Source organism: Lacerta agilis, chromosome Z (genome assembly GCF_009819535.1).
Source record: "Lacerta agilis isolate rLacAgi1 chromosome Z, rLacAgi1.pri, whole genome shotgun sequence".
Taxonomy (NCBI): domain Eukaryota; kingdom Metazoa; phylum Chordata; class Lepidosauria; order Squamata; family Lacertidae; genus Lacerta; species Lacerta agilis.
The window spans coordinates 9,312,827-9,333,244 of NC_046331.1; the positions used below are offsets into that span (position 1 = coordinate 9,312,827).

A 20,418-nucleotide genomic window follows, 5' to 3' on the forward strand; every position below is an offset into this window, starting at 1 on the left:
TGGCTTTTTTCATCATAGACACTTGATTGGAAAATGTGAACAGTTGAAATATTTTAAGTGGTGTCCAAATAGATATTGTCTCCCAGTCCTCATCACCTCCTGGCAAACAGAAGGGGAAGAAATGGAGAGGTTTTACTTTCTTGGGTTCCATGATCACTGCAGATTGTGACAGCAGTCATGAAATTAAAAGATGCCTGCTTCTTGGGAGAAAAGCAATGACAAACTTAGAAAGCATCTTAAAAAGCAGAGACATCACCTTGCCGACAAAGGTCCCTATAGTTAAAGCTATGGTTTTCCCGGTAGTGATGTATAGAAGTGAGAGCTGGGCCATAAAGAAGTCTGATCAGCGAAGAATTGATGCTTTTGAATTATGGTGCTGGAGAAGACTCTTGAGAGTCCCATGGACTGCAAGAAGATCCAGCCGATCTATTCTGAAGCAAATCAGCCCTGAGTGCTCACTGGAAGGACAGATCCTGAAGCTGAGGCTCCAATACTTAGGCCACCTCATGAGAAGACTCCCTGGAAAAGACCCTGATGTTGGGAAAGATTGAGGGCACAAGGAGAAGGGGACAACAGAGGATGAGATGGTTGGACAGTGTTCTTGAAGCTACCAACATGAGTCTGACCAAACTGCGGGAGGCAGTGGAAGACAGGAGTGCCTGGCATGCTCTGGTCCATAGAGTCACGAAGAGTCAGACACGACTAAACGGCTAAACAACAACCCAGTCCTCATGATTCTGTGGCACCACTAAAAAACTTAAAATGCCCCCATTAGAATTCTACAACTTCTAGAAACGTAGGTACTTTGTACAACTCTGAATTTAAAAGCTTTTTTACTACATATAAATGGTAGTAATGGGCTAGTTTTACTCTATGGGTAGCATTCAGAATTTAGCATGAATGGTGGCAGAAGAAACAGAAAACCAGCCATCAATATAAAACTACTCTGTTATGAAAAGTACTTTTGTCTCTTGTCCATCACTTGGTATGATTTCTGGAAAGTTGGTTGGCAAACAAGCAGACAGCTGGTTTGCTCTGACATGTCAAAGCCAAAATTGCTGGAGAATAAAGCTGTATTGACTGAGTTTCATGTTGTCAAAGGACACTTTGCAAGAAAACCACATTTCAATGAAATGATCTTCAGTGGAGTGGGAGCAGGCATTTGCTAAAGATGGTTATCAGGGTAGGAACGAACCCTTAATTCTGCAGTCATCAGATGGCCAACATACAAACTTCACTATAGAAAAGGAATCAAAGAAGCTGCTGCTCACCTGAATGGATTATGATAACTCAGCTCATTAGCGCTACAGAACACCCCATGTGTGACCTCAACACAGACATTTTACTAATAATGATGATGATAGCAAAATAAAAAATTCCTTCCAGTAGCACTTTAGAGACCAACTAAGTTTGTTCTTGGTATGAACTTTCGTGTGCATGCACACTTCTTCACTGAAGTTGGTCTCTAAGGTGCTACTTAGTTGGTCTCTAAGGTGCTACTGGAAGGAATTTTTTATTTTTTATTTTGTTTTGACTATGGCAGACCAACACGGCTACCTACCTGTAACTGGAATAATAATAATGTTATTACTGTATTTTTGTGTGTATAAGATGCTCCTATATATGACAACCCCTATTTTATTTTAACACAAAAATAAATAAATCAGTATTTTAAACATCAACAGAAGAATTCTGATGGGAGGTTGGCCAAAGTTAGGATTGCCATATTTCAAGAGGCTGAGCCTGGGCCACCTGGGTCATCCACGTCAGAGTCAGAGTCTGAACCCAAGCCCAGGCCACCTGTGCCAGAGCTCAAACCCCTGTGCATTCACCATCCGTGTATAAGACTACCCCCAATTTTTTACTCCCCCCCCCAAAAGTCATTATTTATACCCTGCCCATCTGGCTGGGTTGGCCCAACTACTCTGAGCACCTTCCAACACACATAAAAACAAAATAAAACACCAGACATTAAAAACTTCCCTATACAGGGTTGCCTTCAGATGTCTTCTGAAGGTTGTAGTCATTTATCTCCTTGACACCTGATGGGAATAAATGATAGTAATTTTCCAATAAGGATAGTAATTTTCCATTTCAACCTTCAGCATTCCCATGTCCCTCTCCTTTGGTAGCTTCTTTTTTCCCTCCAGGCTAATGAGTCTATATGCCCCAATGCAGTCCTAACTGGCACACACTGCTTTTTATTTAGTACCATAAATCCAGTCTTTTTATTATTTCTGTGGAAGCTCTTTGTCTTCTGCAGTATGAGTAAGATTACAGAAAACAGTTTTCATAATCAGGTAGCCCCTGATGGACTGAAGGAACCACTGCCAGGGTTGGGGGGCAGGGGGAAAGAAGAATTGTGTCTCCTCTAAGCTGAAAACAATCAGTCTTAGTGGAATGGAACTTTACTGAATAACCCTCTCTGCTGAACACGTACTAACCCCTGTCTTTCAGAGGACTGTAACTTGGCTGACCCTGGGCAGAATTTCACACATGCTGCAAAAGCCAGTATGCCTGATGTAAAAGGGACACGCTGACCCTACCACGTTGCAAATCTAGAATCCAAAGAATGGAGACAATAAAGAAATCCCCCTCTCTTCATTTTTAGTAGTGATTGAGATAAGCTCCATGGTCCAGGATATTCCAGCATGAACTAAGGGAAAGTTATGAGCCACTAAAAATAGGGATTTCTAATAGAAATATCTTGGAACACCATAACAAAAAATGTCTGCTCCAGTTCCAACTATACAATGTATTGACCACACTGAAAGTTTTTGTTGCTGGGGCAACAGCTGATTTTTTGTGTGTTTAATTAGTTGTTCTCAGTATCACACCACACAAGCAACTCTGCTTAAACAACTTGGTTCAGGAATGCATTTAAGCTTCAGAAAGGTTCATTCCTTGATCTGTTTAACAACACTTTTATAGTCCTATAAGTGCTGCTTGTTTAGTGGGCACTAACACACATACGTATGAAAAACCGATGGCATTTATTGTATTATTGGCAGCAGATTAGAGCTTTCTAGCTGGGCAAGGACCAAAAGGCAGTGGTGAGTCTGTCAAAACTGCATGCTAGAGCCAGCCTCAGATGGAAAACCTAATGGAAGAATGGAGCTACAGGAGTATTTTCAAAGGCCATTGTAGGCAGCCTTCAACTAAACAAACCTATCCCCCCCCACCACAAAAAGCTTATATGGGAGAGAAGTGGGCCTGATCAAGCCCAACCACAACAGATGCTACTGAAAGCTTAATGTGACAAAATGATAAAGCTCACAGTTTGCAAAGAATCTGTTCTTCAGGAACTATTCAGTTTCGCTCACTTATGTGACAAAATAAACACTCATCCTGTTCCAAAGGTTTTTGATCTCAAAGAGATGGATGATAATCTTTCCTGGATACAACAATGCCAAAGGATCCTGTTTCACATCATGCTCAACATTTCTTTCTACAACTTTATTTTTTTAAATCTGAACATTCTTTCATCATTCCTATAATGCACTTGAGGACTATTTTAAAAATAAAGAAACAGGGCCAATGTGGGCCAGACTATATGTGATACTGGAGCTATAATTTTGGTGTTTCTGACATTAATTTTCGTTTTGCTGAACCCTTAAGTCTGTGGTGTGAGGGGTGAGAGATAACTGCTGCTGCAGCCTGGTTCAGATCACCTCCCTAGAGCTGCTATTAGCTACAGAGAGGAAAACCTGCAAGCTTAAATGAAGAATGGTAAAGTGGCTTACACCTTGGAATATATATGTGGGCAGAAGCTTTCTCGGCAAACTACTATAATATTAACACTTATGGTCCTCCAGATGTTATTGGTCTATAATTCCCATCCTTCCTAGCCATTGGCTATGCACTGACATATTAACTGAGTGTCATAACTTACAGAATATCCACAAATTCCAGAGAACCAGCAGTGGAAGGGCCAAACTACAAGCAGGTGCGTGTATCTTTATTCTAGCACTTTTTTTTTGCACCAAAAGAAGTCTCTGCAAGCTGTAAGATTCAGCAAGGAAGAACAGTCTAATCCAAAATTGCTAAATGATTAATCACATTGCAGATAGTTAAACATGTGATATAGACCCTGCAACAAGCAAATGCCAACTATGCCCACATATCTACTCAGCTACAGAACTCATAACCAGCAACCACAGCATCAGTGGCACACTCATCTGCACATCCTCCAACTTGATATAAACCATCCCTTGACAACAATGCCCTTCTGCTGTCTACATGGGACAAACAGGCCATGCAAGAGGAAAAAATGTAAAGGTTGGCATAAGAAGTGACAATATTCTGACACTAGTGGGAAAACATTTCTGACTCCCATAACACTCTACTGCTAATCTAGAAGCCACCAATTTTCAACAGCAAGAGTTCAAAGAAGGTTCCAGCATGAAATAGCTGAACTATTCAATCAGTGAATTTAATTCAGTTTGTGACTTAATTGGCACTACCGGTATGTGTTTCTTTTACAAGTGTTGAATCAACATAGCTAGTAAGTTTTGATAATCAGTGACAACAATTGTGAATGGACCACTTTTTTGCTCTCTTGAATTCATTGGGGTCATGCATTTCCATGAAGCAGACCTACTGCCACTCCATGTATATGGTCTTTAGCTCCACTGAACTTTTCTTACTTGTCTCAATGTATTTATCTCTATCAGGGGTGGGGAACTTTCTTTAACCCAAGGGCCATATCCCCTTCTAAGCAAATTTCCATGGGCTACATGCCAGTGATGGGTGGGGCCAGAGGCAAAAGTGAATGTGAAACATATCTGATCAGATCCCAGCCTCACAAAGCAGCTCAGGGAGGGTGGCCATGCGCCATGAAGGATGCCATGTGCCCTTCAATCTCAACTTCACCCTTGAGGGGCTGGTACTGAAGGGTGCGTGGTGTCCTTCTCGCACCACCCTGCCTAAGCTGGGGGGGGGGGAGGATCTAATCAGAGCCCTGTGCTGCTTTGCAAGGCTGGGATCATTTTAATATTGAAAAAGGGGATGTGTCCAGGAAAGAGAGGACATATGGCAACCCTACAAATTGTTCTGATGAGTAATGATGATAGCGATAAAGAAGGGCCTTTGGGTAAGACAACTGGCACTGAGGCTGGCATCCTGGATTAAATATATTGGGGAAAGCCATCATCTTCGCTGCCAAGTGTGGGCGATTGGGTAAGCGGCATTGGGATGTGGAACAGTGACCAGAGTGTACCCCAAGAGGAAAGAGAAAGCCTGGAGGATCCCAGGGAAGCTGGAGATTGCTCAAAGAGGAGCTGTTATTGTGTTTTTAAATGTGTCATGTTTCTATGATCTACTCTGACATTGTGTTCTGAATGCTGTTAGTAACTTTTCTTTTATTTCTTGCATAGCTGTGGAAAGCAGTCCCTTTTGCTGAAGGGGTGAAGGTGTTATAGATTTCAGAGGGACCCTCCTGAACCCCAGAAATTAATAAATGGTAGGATTTTTATTATTTGGGATGTGAAGGGAGAGATACAACCTGCACAGGAATTCCTGAGCTAGTCTATGCAAAATGACCTGGCCAAGCTAGGGCCATTAAGAGACAATACAGGGTCATTGAGATCCATTGGCAATGCAAGAGAACTATCCTCCCTCTTTGCCCTGAGGTGTGAACAGAGACTGGGGGGTTAGAAGGTTGCCAGGGTAACTGGGTGTGAGGTTAGAGGAAAAGAGAGTTTTTAGTAGAGTGTTCTGAGAAGAAGGAGGAAGAATCCATCTTTGGCAGGCTGGCTGAAGGCTGGCTGAACTGTTGTGGGGGACAATTCTCTCATGAAATGACCATGTTGTAAGATCTAGACTCCCTCCATGCAGGTGTAAATAAGTGAATATACTATATTTCTTAAAGCTACGACAGTGTCTCAGTTCTCCAAAGGAACACAGACCCTGGGGGGGGGGTGCCTGGAACCCCACAGACTCTTGCTACTGCTCAGCAGAAAGAGGGGGAGGCACCAAACTTCTGTAACATGATGATTTAAAAGCAGCACTGGATTGTACAAAAAAGGCAACGGAAAATGTGGCAATCAGAAGCAAACACATTTTGTAAATTCAATTATTTCTTCTTACAAAGGAATATGTTCAAATAGTTCCCAATGAGATACAAGACAAATTCATACAAAAGCCCCTCTAAACATCAAGTGAAATCCTTCTCCATATCTTACCCGGGTACTTCCAAAGCAGTTATACTTATTTCTGTCAATATGGCAAAACACAAAGCTGGCACACCAATGACACTTTAGAACAGAAACTGCCTTCAGGATAATAGCTGGTATATCAGTTTGCATGTCCTGATTTGTTTAGTCTGGTTTGAAGACATATTTATACTACCTCTCGTGTTCCAAAACGAACTTCTGAATTAGGGAATTAGGAACGTTGTGCATACCACATTCCTCTTGTCCATGCATATCACAGAAACAGGATACAGCACAGTTAATTTGGATACTTCAGTCAACTGGCAATTACAGGGAGCTGGGTATCACTTACACATACTTAAGAATGCAAATGGAAGCTCATGAGCAAACACTGAAAATGAAGTCAGCAACAATTCAGAAATCTATTATTTCAACCCTCTGCTCATTATGAAATCTAAATTCTAGAATTCTAGATGTTAGGAAAATCTCACAGATACCTGTTCCGGGGGCGGGGGGGGGGGTCAATACGTATATATTGGGAACTTTGTCATGAATGGAATTAAGCAATTTCAGTAAAATTAGTCAGGATATTTTTAGAGAGCAAACAATGAACAACAGGCAATTGTATCTATAGAATTATCTTTGCAATGCTTCACTTCTGTAGGATGGGCAATCTTCAAAGGTGTAGCTTAGGAAGAGGACTTTGTACAAACCAGGACCCTGAAGCTAGCAGTGAAGTTGCAGAATAACTAGTCGTTATTTGGTTTTTTAAATTGATAGGACCCGTGTTACTGCCTAGAAATCACACTATTTAATCTAGATGTCAGCAGTGAGAGGTAACTATTGGTGCCACATACTAAGGTAGTTTGGTAACTGTCTACCCCCAAAACTGCAAGATTTTGGCCTCTAGTCATAATGCGGATTTTTGAGGAATTTTTTTACTTTGCCTAGCACTTCACATATGTTGCTAGTACTCCTTACAGCAATCTTATCTGGTAGGTCAGCATTTCCAAAAACTGCAGACAAGAGGGGATGGGAATGAGACTGAGAGGCTGTACTTTGCCTATCCGATGAGTTGAGTTCGTGGCTAAGGCTCGATGACTCATAGCCACTATATACAGGTAACACTCACACACATAAAAATGGTTCTTGAAAATGCAGGATTTACTGTCATTTGCGACAGGGAACATTCTGGTGAAAAGTGACCAGTCATTCTGAACTAGATTACAGCTCTCTGGTTTGCATAAAGATGTAATCTGTGGAGCCTTACTCATAAGATGTTTTTCCTGTATCTCCCTTTGATGTACTGTGGTGGGAATATTGCAGAATTATCCTGAGGAATGTATTGGAAGAATCTAATGGTATCTCCCACTGCATTTTCTATGCCATGTACTGGAAGTAATTTTACTTCAAGTCTGCCAATTGCATTTATCTATTGCATACCCTATGGAAGCGCATGTTTGTTCAGCTGCATAGACCCAGAAGACAGATATTGTATAATTCAAACAAACTATGAAAATATTGATAGGATGGGATACTATCAGCTAAACTGCAGGAGCAAAATATTTTAGAAGAGCATGCCCTAACATATCAGGCGTAAGAGGTGTGTGCTATAACACAATACCTCAGAGCAAGTGAAAGTTAGCTAAACTCATTGCCAGTATTAAATCTACTGAGAAAGATACAACAGTATAAACACATCAGCATGGCAACATTTACACTGCACGCTAAACCAATTTAGCAACGCTGATTTTTCATGCAAGAACCACTTAGACAGCTCTCAAAGAAAGAAGAATTTAAATACCGGTAGTTATAAACCCTGAAGGAGGCATGTCATGGGAGATTGCCTTGCTTTCTGATTTGTTGGTAGGGGCTGATTAAAAGGTTAATGTATATAATCAACCTCAAGCACATCAAACTATGCTAGTTACAGAGTATTCACTTCTATCCCATGGCTATGTTCCTTTATACAACAGCAGTTTGGGTTTTAAAAAATCATCTCCTGTCCAAACCAGTGGGATGCACAGTGGAAATAAACCTGACAACGAGGCTCTGAATCAATGCCACCCAGGAGAACTGGTCTCTGGCAGTCTCCATGTGGAGATGGAGGCTGGTGAGGTGGGCTTGGCTAGCTAATCTTGCCCCTGTGCCAAACTGTCCTGGCCAAGCCCACAGATTTAGAAACAGTTCCTTTTTATCGTGCATGTTTGTGTGCATGTGAGGAAGAGATAGGAGAGAGAGAGAGAGAGAGAGAGAGAGAGAAAGAAACTGGATTAAAACTCTTACCAATTTACCAGACTTCAAAGGGGGGGGGGAGGATTAGAAAAACTTTTACATGTTGTTCTGACAACCTAGGCTTCTAGCTACTCTCTGTGAGAGCTACTCTCTCAAAACTACTCAAGCTGAACTACTGTATTTCCCTGTGTATAAGACTAGGTATTTCTCTTAAAAAATAAATGTCAAAAATTAGGGGGGGGCGTCTTATATTCTGGGCCATCTCCCCCCATTTTCTTAAATCTGAGTCCCCCAAAAATAGGGGGCGTCTTATACATGGGGGCGTCTTATAGGTGGAAAAATACGGTATATGTATTCTATGACACAGGGGTGTAGTGTGGACAGGGTGAGGGGGGCTGTTGCTGCAGGCAAAGGGTTTTTTGGGGGTGCATTTTACTCTTCACACCACCCTTGGCAGCCCTGCACCGCTTTGCAAGTCTGACCCTTATCTCAGCCTCACAAAGCAGTGTGGGGCTGGCAGGGCATCAGGAGGACACAACGGAATTGTGCCCTTCCAATCAGCCCAATCAGACTGTTTTTAAGGGTGTATGCCTGCCCTGCTGCATCCTCCTCACATCGCCCTCCATACCCCCCTGATGTGCCCGTCTGCACCATGCACCTTGAGGACACACACTGCTGCTGCTATGACAATAAGCCGAAAGATGAAACTAGTACTAAAAACCCATTGCAGAAGGCAAGCGTAGAAACCTATGTATCAGTGGGTGGTTTTTATTTTTTTTTTTAAGCCACCTTAATATAAAAATGCAAAGTTTATATTGTAGAGATTCCAGCACATCTGCCTATTGTTTCGTATTTGCTATATATTTTGGTGGCAGCTTCTGTTCTTCCCTCTATTGTATATATTCTATATACAAACATTTATCTGCATTGTGTATCTGCTACACAGTGGTGTTTAGCAGCATAGAGTTGGCTTGGTCTCAGTTCACTTTTATGTGTTCTCTCGAGCTATTCTGCTCAAGGCACTCCAGCTTATTGCATGTAACTCCACTGATGACATTGCTATAGCCATTATTATGGTTTCTGAACTGGTGGCAACAGTATGGTAGAATGCTCTCCCTACAGAAATACGAGAGACCAATCATTATTGTCATTCTGTCAGCTCTTGAAGACATACTGGTACCTGTTTAGGAAAGTGTTCCAGGAACTCAACTTCTGATGTTACTGTCTTAACTGTTCAACTGTTTTAAGTATAATGCTTTTTAAATGGTTGTTTTAGGGTACATATTAATTATGGATGTTTCAATGTCCTAATGGAATTGTTATTGTATATTTTAATTATGTATGGATTTTCTAATTGGTTTTATAGTTGTAACCGTCTAGAAGCCATTTTGGCATATAAGCGGTGTATAAATGAATAAATAATAATAATACTAAGTCTCTTCCAACGCAACACACAAAATGACCTATCCAGTTTCCCAATCATTTCCCAACCCAGTTTCCTATTCACAAATGGAGTTTTTGTTTTGTTTTTTGGATGCAAATCTATTCTTAATGACAGCTGAATTGCTAAGATACATGTTTAAGCTTCAGGTATATTATAATCCTAATTATTATTTGTAAAATGAATGAAGACAACTTTGTCAATTTTGTATACATTCTGCAGTGAACATTCAAAATGCAAAAACTACCACAACTACCCAAGATTGTTGGCTGGTAAATATTCAAAATTATGGAATTACAATAGTGAATACAATCACTGTATGTTGATAATGTCTGATAAATGTTGTCAATGTTCTGAAAGCTCAAATCTGTGCTTTTAAACTGTCCATCCACGGTCCCAACCATTACCAGAATTGGTCGGGTGAGAAGGATGACTCCTCCTCCTCCTAGAGAGGAGAAGAAAGCTTTCAGTAGACCCTGCTTGTTCCTTCCAATAGGAAGCATCATCACTATAAGGAAATCATAAATAATTCTCAGGTAAATATCATTGTCAGCATTTACTTGTTAATATCCAAGAACTGAAGAAACAGAAATCTATTTTCAGGCATTCACAAAATTTATCAGGCATTGTCAAGCATTCACACATGAATGCCACTGATCACTAAATTTTGAATATTGATGGTGACAGAGAAAGCACACTTCTCAAATTGGGATCAGACTATTGATTGATGGATTTTATGTCTTATGCAATAACCAGTCTTCTCAACCATTATTGATCTAAGATAAAACTTTTGCAGTACGGCTTTCTGAAAACCATAGTCCCAGTACAGTAGCTCTGAATGCTATGAAACACTCCAGTCATTTCACCTCATCTCCATAAACACTGTGGAATCTTGCCCTTCACTATACATTAGAAATAGTTTAACAACATCTGAGGACATCTGTCAAAGGAAAACAAACAGGCCCAAGTGTGTGTCACAACCACATAAACATCAGGGTGCCTATGCAAAGGGAATCATCAGGGTGGTCCTTGGACAGAAAATGGTGCGCAGCCCTGACCAACAGCAAAAATGACTGTGAAATTGTAAAGTTAAGTAATGCTATGTTGTAGGGTTCTTAACATTCCCAATAAATTTAATCATACCTGCAAGATCTTCCTTTGAAGATACCAGTCGTGGAGAGCTGTTTCCTGGCTCAATTCTTAAGGATAATCTGGAAAAGAGAAATGGTGACATGTCAGGAATTAAATAGCTTAACAAAAGCAAAGGGATAAACTTTTTTATGTTATTGGTTGAAAGCAGGAAATCTAGCTTAGCCTGGACATCTCTTACATTCTTTGGATATGACTGGTGCATACTAAAGTATTAAATCCTTGCAATGTGAAGCCCAACAGAATTTTTTTACACTTGGTAAACACAGATCTTTACTGAGAAGATGTTTAAGCAGCCATTAACACTAGGTAAGACATGAATGAAAAACAGCCCCTTTTGTCTGCTTATACTGTAATGCGCAAGGATTGCTAACTAGTGAGCTCTGAACCAGTCTGCCTCCCCTCCCCAAAAAGTGATTCCTGACAGCAAAATTTCAAATAAAGAGGCAAAAGAGATGCGAAGGGAGTGGCAGCTGCTGTAATAAGAATTGCCAGTAGGCCAAATCTCCACTCCTTTGTCCAGTGATCCTCTGCTGTTTTGTGGCTTGCTGGGCAGCAGCAGATTGGTGTCCCCCCCCCAGTTGCCCTTCTTTCTTCCTACCATTCCTCCTTCCAGAACAGGACCTTGTCTTCTATATTTATTTGTCATTGCTCTTGGGAAAGTGTGGGCTACTAACTGAAGTAAACATAAAAAAGAAAAAGAAAAAAAAGCATCACTGTGCATCAGGGAAAACTGCATATGTATATAGTGGATGCTTGGGTTGCGAACACGATCCGTGCAGGAGGTGCGTTCACAACCCGCAAAGCGCCAAACCTGGAAGTAACCCGTTCCGGTACTTCAGGGTTCGGCGCGGTGTGCAACCAGAAAATGCGCAACCTGAAGCGGCCGTAACCCGAGGTATGACTGTACATGAAAATAGATCTTGTTCTGGAGGGACTGAAGGTGGTATGTGGATTGACAAGCAAGAAGCTTTGTAGTTACAGATAGCCTCTGATGTGTGCATTCCTTATACATGACTCTACACACATGATTAAGAGCCTGGTTTATAGCCCCCCAGAAGTGAGCCGCAGACTCTCCAAGTGTCCTTATTTTCCAGGGACATCCCTGATTTAGAGAAGCTGCCTTGGTTTCTGATTTGATCCTAGAATGTCCCACTTTTCCTTAGAATGTCTCGATTTTCATTGGAGAAATGTTAGAGGGTATAGAGTTATCTGACCCCCGAGCCGTCTGAAGGTAATCCGATATAGGAAAGTTTTTCCTTAAAAAAATGTTTAATGTTTTATTATGTTTTTATATATGTTGGAAGCTGCCCAGAGTGGCTGGGGCAGCCCAGTAAGATGTGTGGGGTATAAATAGTAAAATTAATATTATGGAATGGGATGTCCTCATTTTCATGGGAGAAATGTTAGAGGGTATGGAGCTGTAAACTGCCACTCTCATATGAAAGTTATTTTAACCACGGGGGAAGCAAGAGGTGGGGTCCTGTGCAGGCAGAGAAAGATGAGAAGGGAAAGAGAAGGGAAACACAAAAGACAAAGAATGCATTGTAATAAGCCAGCTCATGTTCCAGAGTTCTGGCGTCGAGTGCAACATTATCAAAACACTGCCCACCCCCCCAAAGTAGGAGGTATGCACACATGTCTGCAGAGAAGACATCCATGAAAATGCACTTTCCCTTACAAACAGCACTAAATAAGTTTAATAGCTACAGATTCCCTCACCAGACACTTGAACATATTCTATTAATTCTCTGTTGTCACAGTCTTCATGTATAACTCACAAACACTGCAAAGTAATAGGGTATCACTGGCTAAGACCATCCCAAGTCTTGGTGAGCTATATTCATATGTTGACAACAGTGTATCACATTATTTGAGAGAAACAAACATTCACTCTGTAAGAGCAGACAAACATGCAACCTGTTCCACTTCCGTAATGGTGTGGACAACCCCCTCAACAAATATAGACAGACAGACAGACAGACAGACAGACACACACACACACACACACACACACTGCACAAGGTGCCTCTGGAATTTTGACCCCCCCCCCAGCATTTTGTTAACCATGACTAATCTAGGGCTCACCAATAACCTAATTTATGCAAAGAGAAGAGCTTTGCAGAGTTTTACAAACAGAGAAGAGGATTATACACTTTTGAAACAGCAACTACAACCAATTCTTTAGTCAAACATTGACTGCTTCTTTGTTTTTAACTGTTTTTAATTACCTTATGTGTAAATTGCCTCAAGGCTACAGTTTAGGTGGTGATGATGATGATGATGATGATGATGATAACTATTTTCATTTGATTCGGGTTTTTGGACTATTTTAGTAATTTAATTTACCCTTTCTTTCTTGATTAATGGCATGTACCCCTTTCATTCCTTCATTTCTTTAGAGATGAGAAAGAAGCTGTGGCTATCTCGTACTCATTGCTCTTATTGAGAGAGCATAAGGGGGAATTACTGGTAATGAATGTCACTCTTACAGCACAGGCATCTGCATATTCACCCCCACTGTAAGTCCCACTGTATTTAATGGCATTTACTTTTAGGGCAACTATGTATAGCATTGCAACTGGGCTCTTTTTGTGCTTTCTTTCTTTTTTCTTTTTGCAGGCAGGATTAACTAGTTATACTAAGTAGAGAAATACCCAGAGAGCTATTTTGAATGGTAATACACACACACACACACTTTGTTTAAGTACTATATAAATGTGATTCTAAAACATAAAACCTGTTCTGCTAAATGTTGAAGTGTGCAGTTACGGTTGTAGTCATACTTCAGAACAGGAGTGATAACAATGCTGGAAATGTTCCATTTTCTAAGATTCAGTGCTAGTCTGTAGGTGTTTGTAAGATACCCCTGCAAACTGCGAAAAATTATAAATTTTCCAGGTGTCAAAATAAGATGGTTAGGTACCTGTCACCAGGAACAGTTTTTAGAACACTAAGTATAATACCAGTGGTAATACCAGTGGTGTTATTATGACCCTTATTTGTTTATAGGGAGTCCAACCAAGCCTTCTAAAAATTGCCAAAGTATGGACAACAGCTGGCGCACAAACTAAGCAAGTAGAAGCTGCTCTATACTGTGGAGGCAGCCTGCGCCACCAGTGACAAGGGTGACCCAACAGCACACCCAGGCTGCAAATCTGTTCCTTCAGAGGGAATGTGACCCCATCAAAAACAAGAACACCATTCACAATGGTTAAAATTCCCTAGTGTAGCCTTGGTACTAGAAGTGTCTCATTTGCTTCCTATCTCCAAGAAAGCACTCTTTTTTAATTGGCTGCAAGCAGGAAAGATGAAACAGCATGGGCCACCCTACTGGCTCAGCTGCAACTCAACTGCCATCCGGCTTCTTCTTTCCCAGAACTTTCAATGGCTGTTCCACTTAGGTCACTGCAATAACAGTAAATGCCTTAAATGCAGTGGCGTAGGAAGGGCGGGGCGTAGGGGGCAGGGCGCCCCGGGTCCCAGGGGAGGGGGGTGACACTCCCTGGCCCCTCCCACCACTCCCCTGCTGCCCAGCACCCTGTCTGTGCTTCTTTACGGATGGACGGGGGAGCCCCACAAGTCGCTGCTCGCTTGCCAGCTCACCACAGGAGCAGCAGCGCCGGCCCAGATGCACCGAGTCGGCGCTGCTGTTCCCACGGCAAGCTGGCAAGTGAGCGGTGGATTGTGGGGCTGCCCCATCCGTAAAGCAGCACAGACGGGGCAGCCCCACTCACTCGCCGGCTCGCCGCGGGAGCAGCAGCGCCAGCCAGGATGCACTACGCATGCTCGGAAATTCCGGGCATGCGCAGTGCCGACGTGCGCCGTGACGCCCCGCCCCCAGGGGGGTGCTTCCGCTCCAGGCGGCGAAGAGGCTTCCTCCGCCACTGCTTAAATGTATTCCATGTATTAGACTGCAAGCATGTAGGAAGGGCTATGCTGCTTTTAAATGTTTGTGCAGCCACAAGAAAACTTTAGGAGCCTTACAAACAAACCATTTCATGTACAATTCCACTTCAGGCCAGCCGTGTCTACAATTCATGAACATCAGGGGTTGGCAATTTTTTTAGCCGTGGGCTGGTCCACTGCCCCTCAGACCTTGTGGTGGGCCAGAGAAGCTGGAAGAAGAGGCGAGGGGGGCCAGCCGCTGTGCTTATCTTCGCAGGGGCACGATCCGTAGAACATTTCATTTTCAGCAGTTCTTCAGGCGCTGAACTAGTGGCCTTGAAACGATTGTGGCTTACTTGTGAGTAAGCATGTATTTAGGGCTCTTAGTGTCTGTGCATCCAATGGCAGGGCAGGTTGCAGCTACGCGCCAAGATGCCGCATCTCCTGGCGGTCTCCTGGTGGCGCAGGTGAATCATAGAATCATAGAGTTGGAAGAGACCACAAGGGCCATCCAGTCCAACCCCCTGCCAAGCAGGAAACACCATCCAAGCATTCCTGACAGATGGCTGTCAAGCCTCTGCTTAAAGACCTCCAAAGAAGGAGACTCCACCACACTCCTTCTGGCGGGAAGCTGGCGGGGAAGGGAAAGTGGACTTCCAGAGGTGGGGGGGGGGGAGCAGGAGCCGGCAGTGGGCACTGCCTTGCCTCCTTGTGACAGGAGGAAGAGGTTGAGTGGCAGCGGCTCTGCCAATCAGACGCCGCGCCTGGATTACCTGTGTGGCGCAGGGACGTCTCTGCCAATCAATCGCCGCTGAGGTAAACCAGGCGCGGCGTTTGACTGGCAGAGACATCCCCGTGCCACACTGAGGTAAACCAGGCACGGTGATTGAGTGGCAGAGCCACTGCCGCTTGGCCTCTTTCTCCCGTTGCCATTGCCAGGCGTCCTGGCTTTCTGGCAGGTTCCAGCTTCACTGCGCAGGCCAGATTTACGACCCAGGTGGGCCTGATCCGGCCCATGGACCTTAGTTTGCTGACCCCTGATGAACATTCTCAGTGGGTGGGAAGGATGCATCTAGCATCAAGAAAAGCAGGGTGTTTGAGAAATTAGGGCCACCAAAATCTGCCACTGGGTAAAAATTCAATGCGAAAAATATATGACACAATCTTAGGAGGAGGTCCTGCTCAAGCCTCATGAAAATGAAAGATGTAAAAGAGAGTTCTTGTGTGGCTCTCATTCAAACCAATGGTTTATGCATGAGAACTTTGTGGAGGACTGGTCCCACAATAACTACTTGAGCACAGAGCAAATCTATTACCTAAGTTTCAGTTTTATAAAAAGTTAAGACATTCAGATTAAAGATACAAATGCAGTGGATAGTCTTGCAATGTACAGATTTGTTATTTATAAAGTTATTATTGTAAATGAATTCCCTCATTTTCATGGAAGGAAAAGCTCAAAAGATATATTTTAAAATTCCCATTTGTTGGATTTCAGCATCTGAAAAATGACGACATGCTTCTTGTAAAAAGCAAGCAATGCTGAGGAAGTTACAATAAATACAGCCCACAACACACCGCCTCTGATGTGGTTAAAGGAATTTTTAGAGGGGAGGTTCCCCCCCTCCAATGTTAAGTTTTTAAACTTGATGTAATTAAATGCTCATCTTTGGGGAATTGCCCAAAACGTGCATAAATAATCCAACAGCTTTCATAGCATCCTGTCCCTGGAAATAGACCTTCATCCACTATGGTGGCTAAACAAGTGTTCTAGTGATTGTCAATTCATTATTGTGCAGATCTTCTTTTAACCTCATATAGCTTTGGAGGCTGGCCTTTTCCATACTATTCCAGATGTTTATTTATCCAGTCTGGATGGATGACTGTTTTCTTTATGAAAAGGTTTTATGAGTTTATTTCAGGCCTCCTGTTGGAACAGATTCTTGGCTGATCTTGGACAATTGTGCAGTTTCAGGGTGTAATCTAAGATTTAAAAAACTTACACATGAGGCATTTTTTCCTTCATCTTGGATTCACTTCACACAATTGCTTGCATGTTGGCCAAAGTGAAAGTCATGGCAACAGTGTAGTATAAGGCTGCCCTGCATTTACGCTCATTTCAGTTTTTGTGTCAAAAGTAGTTTGGAGTGGAGAGCTGGAGAAGCATTTCCTGAAGAAAACTATCATTAATTAATTAATGTTGTTGTTGTTTCTGAAGTTACTTGCTGACGCTACTTCCCCTATCTGATGCTGCATCTCTGTTATTTTTCCTTGCACGGCTTGGGAGTGAAAGAAGGAAGGGATAGAAGCTTCAGAAATGTTTGGGCTTTTTTGTTCAAGGCCGTGTCAAGCAGAGGTGTAGAGTATCAGCATTTTCAATCCAGTTTTTGCAGTCAGCCAGCATTAAGAGAACTGGTGGCATTGTAACACCTTGTCAGTCCTCCAACAATGCAAAAGGATTCATGGTGAGTGTTGGATTGTCACAGAGGAGGTGGTGAGACAGCAAACCAGAACTTGGTGAGACAAACTGCAGTTTGAATGAATGTCTGTCAGCTGAATCTTGGCTTGTTCAACACCAGTTCAAACTATGGTTTAGCACTGCATCCAAAGTGACATTAATGTAAGACCTCTGGTCACTCATGCTTACTAGAGAGGGGCTATGCCACAGATGGTTGATGCCCTAGTGATGTATTTAATTATTCAATTATTTGACAGTATTCTCACTCATTCTTTTTCTTACATGAGACTGATATAAGCATGTGACACTCTACAGATTTTGTTTGAGTGGCTCAATGCTATATTACTATGAAATCAATCAATTATTCTAAAGAGAGAGAAAGGAGGAGACAGTGAAAGAAACTCCAGATTGTTTTAATTTATGTTAGCTGGATCTTGGCATGAGTTCAAAATACGGTTTAGCAATATATCCAAAGTTAGTTCAGAATTACTGTGGCCCACCCACCAGTCATAAAATGATGGTGTAGGGGCATAGCCAGTCACAAAGTGGTGGAGGTGGAGTTTGGACTCATCAGTTTGTGGTTGATGGTTTTCTATTGATATCTAACCCTTCTCTGGAAATTGCTTCTTGTTCTCTCCCTTGGTCCATTCATTTTGTCTCCTTCCTTCCCATTTTCTCCTTTTCTTCCCTCACATTCCACCAGTCATTTTGTCCAGCCAGTCTCTCCTCTTTCTTTCCATTACTTAACATAGTATCCTACAGCCCTGCTCTCTGACACCTGCTACACATGCCTATTGGTTGAATCAAAAGAGGGATAAGGAACCCGAGGCCCAGGGGACAAATGCAGTCCTCCAAACCTCTCTACCAGTCCCCTAAACCACAACCCATGCCACCCTCTTCACTGGTTCTTCTCCACACCCATTGAATGCTTTTGACAAGTTGGTTAGTGTTTTTAAACTGTGATGATGCTTCTTGCTTCCTTTTTTTAAATGTCAACAACTGAGTTTGTAACCTACTGTAATCACACCCTGCTCCAAATCCTGGAAATTTGTTCCATCAGTATTTCATTCTGGTTTCAAGCCTACAAAATTATTCTCAGAGTCTTGGTCCATGATCTGATTATTCAAGAGATTTTATGGGCCAATAAATTATTATCCCAAACATGTAAATCTTGTTTCCTAAGGGCGGCAGTGGGTTTTGCCACTCCTTACTGGCCTGGATATCTGCCTGGTGTCCCTAAATATTGGCAACTCCACTCCATACTATGGAACTTAAATGGAGAACATAGTTCAGTTAGTACCTCTGCAGGTGGTTTTGTAAAAAGGAAAAAGGAAAAGGGAAAAAAGCAAGAAAAACCTTTGGAGAAACCATTTGATGTTTGATTTGGCATTACTCATACTTGAACTTTCAGATCTGAGGAAGCAGAATTCAGTTCCCAGACGGGTGCCCTGGTGAGGAAGCATGGCACGCTACCCTCTGGCACAGAATTCGTCTATCAATTGTGCTTAAAGTTCAGCACTTACAATTTGTTAAGCATTTGGCTGAGATGTATCTCTAATCATTCCAGGCAAGCAAAGAGTAAGGGAGAGTTTTATAAAAATCTGTGTGAAGGTTCAAGATCATGTTTACTGATTTATTTCCACTTAACACTCTTTATTTTTATTCACAGTTTATGAATTTAGAAAGGCAAAGAAAATACACTAAACATCTCATTAAATTACTACTGACAATTCAAAACAAATAAGGCACCATATTTATTGCATAGCTCCATCCACCTACAATGCAAGCACCTGTTTAAACCAAAACTGATAATATGAAATCGTATCACAAAATAGGGGAAGACTATCTTTAGCAAAACATGTTAATTTTGGCAAGCTGCAAAGGCTTTTCTCAGAAGCCTAATGTAAATAGTGCAATCCTTACAGGAAATTATTTTGACAATTTCACCAGACTGAAATTCATATCAAAATTTCTGACCTTCCTCAGTAGCTCTAATACAGGCTTCCTCAACCTCGGCCATCCAGATGTTTTTGACTTACAACTCCCATGATCCCTAGCTAGCAGGACCAGGGAATTGTAGTCTCAAAACATCTCAAAACATCTGGAGGGCCGAGGTTGAGGAAGCCTGCTCTAATATCAATTGAACATCCCTTCCTTTCTTTGTATCTTGATGTAGAGTGTTTATTGGCAGGAAATTAACCTCAGAATTTTTTAACAGGCTAATGCATGCAGAGCAGAAGTACATTCTAACCAACAGTCTCTCTAGTCTTTATGGTAAGGTAGAGACAAACCTCAGGGCAGATCCTGAAGTTGAGGCTCCAGTACTTTGGCCACCTCATGAAAAGAGAAGACTCCCTAGAAAAGACCCTGGTGTTGGGAAAGATGGAAGGCACAAGGAGAAGGGGACAACAGAGGATGAGATCGTTGGACAGTGTTCTCGAAGCGACTAGCATGAGTTTGGCCAAACTGCGGGAGGCAGTGAAAGATAGGTGTGCCTGGTGTGCCCTGGTCCATGGGGTCACGAAGAGTCAGACACGACAACAACAATAACAACAGAGACAAGGGTAGTTCATTATCCTATTTCTACTCTTCCTTCCCCCCTGATCAGTATGAAACCATACAGAAGACTTCAGTTCTCTACTTCCTGCAGTGAAGTAGAGAAGAAAAAAAGAGAAAGGGCTGGATCCAAGGCTAGTCCTATTCAGAGTAGACTCATCTAAAGTAATGTATTCATGTTAGTCATGCCTTTTAATTTTAATGGATCTACTCTGAGAACAACAACCCACAGCCACTAACTAAACAATCAAGTCCTTTGCTCCCATGGCTATTCTGAAACAACTATACAACCTCAGAGAGCAAGCAAAATAGGAAGAAGTAAACTGATGAGAAGGTGGAAGAGTGAAAGGTTCTAATTACTCTTCTTGTCTTATGCAGTAGCTAATTCTTAGCCATCCTGCATCTGTGACCAATTAAACAAACTAAAGGGTAATAGTTTCACATGTCTTTTGAGTGTAAGTGCTAAAAGTGGCTTCCTAGACTGCTGTGACTAATGAAACTCTAAATATAGCTAAGTGTAAATTTGCTATTTGAAGGAGAAC

At 42.1% G+C, this 20,418-nt stretch overlaps 1 protein-coding gene across 8 annotated transcripts in view; it reads right to left on the minus strand.

Moving 5' to 3' along the window:
- The window catches only part of RALGPS1 (Ral GEF with PH domain and SH3 binding motif 1), a 208,677-nt gene that overhangs the window by 30,313 nt on the left and 157,946 nt on the right, over window positions 1-20,418 (minus strand). For all 8 annotated transcript variants that reach the window (XR_004425850.1, XM_033138378.1, XM_033138381.1 and 5 more), the window contains exon 12: window positions 10,972-11,039. Coding sequence is in view for 7 of the 8 variants with exons in the window: in XM_033138378.1 (XP_032994269.1) it covers window positions 10,972-11,039 (68 nt within the window). In the remaining variant the exon portion in view is untranslated. The remainder of the gene's footprint in view (window positions 1-10,971; window positions 11,040-20,418) is intronic.